Source organism: Equus quagga, chromosome 9, assembly GCF_021613505.1.
Source record: "Equus quagga isolate Etosha38 chromosome 9, UCLA_HA_Equagga_1.0, whole genome shotgun sequence".
Taxonomy (NCBI): Eukaryota; Metazoa; Chordata; class Mammalia; order Perissodactyla; family Equidae; genus Equus; species Equus quagga.
In genome coordinates, this window is record NC_060275.1 from 66,657,267 (window position 1) to 66,661,668 (window position 4,402).

Below are 4,402 nucleotides of genomic sequence, written 5' to 3' on the forward strand. Positions count from 1 at the left end.
TGGGCTAGGCTGGGGGCCACCTCACTGGTCACTGATGGCTGGGCTAGTCTGGGGGCCAACCCACTGGTCACTGATGGCTGGGGTTGGCTGGGGGCCACCCCACTGGTCATAGATGTCCGGCCTAGGCTGGGGGCCATGCTACTGGTCATCGATGGCTGGGCTAGTCTGGGGACCACCCCACTGGTCATCGATGTCCGGCCTAGGCTGGGGGCCACCCCACTGGTCACTGATGGCTGGGCTAGTCTGGGGGCCACCCCACTGATCATAGATGTCCGGCCTAGTGTGGGGGCCACTCCACTAGTTCGAGATGGCTGGCCTAGGCTGGGGGCCGCCCTACTGGTTATAGATGTCCGGCCTAGGGTGGGGGCCACCCCATTGGCCTTAGATGAATTGGATAGGCTGAGGGTGACCCCACTGGCCAGAGAAGGCTGGCCTGGGGTTGGGGCCACCTTACTTGCTACTGATGGCTGCAATAGGCTTGGAGTCAACCTCCTGGCCACAGATGGCTGCTGATAAATGGTAGGGACCACATTACCTGAAGACAGACTTCTTGTCAGCCCTGTCCTGTCGGGTTTCTGGGACAAGCTCTCTTTCGGACCCATGGAGCTTTGGCCTAAGGACATATCCCTGTCATCTTGACCATCTGAGCCCCAGTGGACACCCAAGGTCATGTGACTGGACACTGAGCTGTGGTACAGAGTGGGGGTCGGCTCTGAGGCTGCGGGGGACTGTTGGTGGAGGTTTGGGATCATGTGCCTATGGCCCACTATCTCGGTCTCTTCCACATCCTCAAGCTCCAGGGGCCTTTCCATGGCCTCCCCAGAGAGGGAACCATCTAGAAGGAGGTCCTTGTGCGAGCTGGCCTCCCAGGACTCCTCTTCCACCAGGTGGACAGAGGTCAGGCTGGCCACGGAGCTGGCGGACATGCTGTGCAAGCTGCAGGTGCACAATGAGCTCTGGGAGTCACTCATGTTTGGGCTGTAGTCCGTGGAGCCTTGGGAGAAGCTTCTGGCCAAGTCATCGTCTGAACCCTGTGGCAAACTGGCCACCAGTTTCCTGAGTGTGGGGCCCATCAGCAGCCCCTGTGGGCAGTGCATGCTGGAAACGGTAGCCTGCATTCGATTCCTCTCCTGCCCAGAGGTGGCCATATGGAGAAGGTGGGAGGCCAACGGACTGCCTGGGGAGGCTTGGGATGGACTGGCATCTGCCTGAGTCTTGGGTGCCTGGCGGCGAGCAGGAGCCACGGAACCAGGCAGGAGAAGTGGGATTACGTCACAGGCCTTGTGGGTCCGTGGTTGGGTTGAGGACACTTTGCTCACCGTGGCAGCCCTCTGTGGACTTGAGGTCACCTTGTTGATCACATCCCTAGTGCCCAGGGAGGCCCGTTTATGATTTGGGGACTGAGTCCTCTGCATATCCTCCTCAGGGACCATGGATGGCTGTTGTGGACCTTTGGCCATTGAGGGTCGATACACACTGGGGGGCACCCTGCCGACCCCAGAGGACTGACACCAACAAGCAGAACCCCCATGGGCAGTGGCACACTGGTGAGACTGGTTGGCCCTCCCATTACCCACAGTGCTGAGAAACTGGCCCGGGGCCACCCTGCCCTGCCCCGACGACGCCCACGGGCGTGAGGCCACCCTGCTGACCACGTGTGGATTGTGGGAGCTCAGGGCCGTGCCACTGGCCACTGATGGCTGGCTGGTGCTTGGGCCCACGCCATTGGCAATGAGCGGCTGCCACACACTAGGGGGAGGCTGCAGGTGGGGTGACCTAGGCAAATTGGGGCCCGTGTCATTCGCCACTGGGTTGAGATCTGATGCCAATTCACGGACCACTGGGTGAGGGCACACATTTTCCTCACTGACCTCCAGGTTCAGATATAGCTGTAAAGAGGAGTCCCTGCTGGGCCCCATCTCCTGTGACAGAGTGGGGTCCAGGGCAGCGGCCAGGGGATGCTGATAAATGGTGGTGATCACCCTCCTGGTGAGGGAGGCTCCCACAGAGACCACCGATGAGCAGGGTGACCCCATGATCCCGGCCCCATCCCCCATCCCCTCCAAGAGCCTGGTGGGCCAGCCTGTGACAAAGCCCTCCCAGACCCCGGCCGAGAGAACCCTGACCTTGCTGGGCTGTGGTCTCCCAGGGCTGAGGATGGGCCCGCATGTGGCCACTGGGCTCTCCCTCCGGTCCACCTCCATCGGGGAGGGCATCACAGTCATCCCGCTTCTCATCATTTTTGTGGCCGCCTTGGGGAGGCCGGCTCCAGTCCTCAGGGCCGCCTGAGACAAAGGCTGGCTCAGGATGGCACCCAGCTCGCCCTGGCACAGGGCCTGGCTCAGGGCGGCATGCTCCTCCTCCGTCAGGGCCTTGCTGAGCGCATCCACCAGTTTGCCCTGCGTGGCCTTAGTGAGTTTTGCCTGCAGTTCACCCCAGGACATGGTGTGGGACAGGGCGATGTCCAGCTTGCTCCAGGACAGCACCTTCACCAGCGCCGTGCCCAGCATGCCTGGGGACAGGGCCTTGGCCACCGTGGAGCCCAGGACATCGCTGGACAGGGCCTGATTCAGGGCTGCCCTCGCTTCCCCCTGGGAGAGCGCTCGGGCCAGCAGGGCACGGATGTCTTCCTGGGAGCCCAGCAGGGCGGCCAGCTCAGCGCACAGAGAGGCAAGCTGGGAGGCTGCTAGCTCCTCCTGGCAGGGTATGGCCGGGCTGGCCAGTGATGGCTGGGCCCGGGCGGCCACGCTGTCACCCCAGGATTCAACGTTGCACGTGGAGTGTCCGGCAGATGCCAGCAGAGGCACTGGCAAGCTCTGGGTCTCGAAAGCCCCCTGGCGTGGGCCCTGGGTGGCCTTGCCCTGGGCGCAGCTGTGGGGCTGGAGCTGGGTCAGTCTGTCCTCTAGCTTGGCTCTGGGCAGAATGCCAAGGGTGCCGACATGCTGGCAGGGCTGGGTGGAGGCCTTGAACCCCGCTAGGAGTGGCTGCGATTGCGTCTTGCTGCTGAGCTCAGCAGGCTGGTGGGCCGCGTAGAAGCATTTGGCCGTTTCCGAGACCATCTGGGCCTGCGACGGGGCCGTGCTCAGCCCCGCGGGCAGATGCACTTGGGACTGGACCTTGACGGCCCCGTTGGCCGGACGCGCCTGGGCCTGCACCTTGGTCAGACAGGTGTCCAGGTGCGCCAGAGACTGGGCCTTGGTCAGCTTGGCAGGCGGGTACGTCTGGCACGAGGCTGTGCTCACACGTGTGGCCACCTGTGCCTGCGGCAGGGCCACGGCCATTTCTACAGGCACATACACCTGGGACTGGACCTTCCTGATGTCCATCCTCAGGTGTGCCTTGCTCCCATCCTCGGCCACCTTGGCCCAGGAGGGAGCCCTGGGCATTTCCGCGGCCGCACTTGTGTTACGTGCTGTTTCCGTTTTCCCCTGTTTCTGGGGGAAGGCCTTAATCTTCTCGGCTTCCAGAGGAGGCCTGGCTGGAGCCTTGGGAGCCACAGCCCCCAGGGCAGGTGGGGGGAAGCATTTCACCTTTCCCTCAGTCAAGTACGAGTGGGACGAGACCTTGACCATGCCCGCCGCCTGCCGTGTGTTTGCCACAGCCCTGGCCTTTGCTCCATCCAGAGATGCGTGGGATGAGGTGTTGGGAATGGCAGCTGCCACTCCTGCTGGAGGCGGAGCTGCCGGAGGGGGCAGACACAAGGTCTTGAGGATGGCGGCCACCGAGCGTAACTGGGCTGGGGTCTTGGTTATCATGGCTGTCAGGCGCGTCTGGGGAGGTGTCTTGGTCACTGCGGCTCCCGAGAGCATCTGAGATGGAGTCTTGGCCACCGCTGGACACGTCTGCAGTGGGGTCTTGGTCATTGTGTCCATGGGGTACATCTGGGGCGGGGTCTTGGTTATCATGGCTGCTGGTCGTGTCTGGGTTGGGGGCTTGATCATTGAGGCCATGGGGCACGTCTGGGGCGGGGTCTTGGTCATCATAGCGACCGGTCGTGTCTGGGGTGAAGTGTTGGTCATTGAGGCTGTTGGTTGCATCTGGGCTGGAGTCTTGGTCATCGGAGTAGCCGGACCAGGCTGGGGTGGGATCTTGGTCATCACGCCTCGTGGATATGTCTGGGGTGGGGTCTTGGTCATTGGGGCCACTGGATACACCTGAGTTGGGGTCTTGGTTATTGTTACCGTGGGTACTGGGCATGGCTGGGGTGAGGTCTTGGTCATCATGGCTGCTGGGTACATCTGCAGTAGGGTCTTGTTAATCATGGCCGCCAGGCACGACTGGAGTGGGGTCTTGGTCATTGTGGCTGCCGAGCTTATCTGGGGTGGAGTCTTGGTCATCGTGGCTGCCGGGCTCATCTGGGGTGGGGTCTTGGTCAATGGGGCTGCTGGGTACGTCTGGGGCG

General features: G+C 62.6%; 1 protein-coding gene across 1 annotated transcript in view; it reads right to left on the minus strand.

The window, feature by feature from the left end:
• Positions 1-4,402, minus strand: part of IQCN (IQ motif containing N) — an 11,967-nt gene that overhangs the window by 3,855 nt on the left and 3,710 nt on the right. The window contains 1 exon segment of the mRNA XM_046671204.1: positions 21-4,253. Coding sequence (XP_046527160.1) covers positions 21-4,253 — 4,233 coding nt within the window.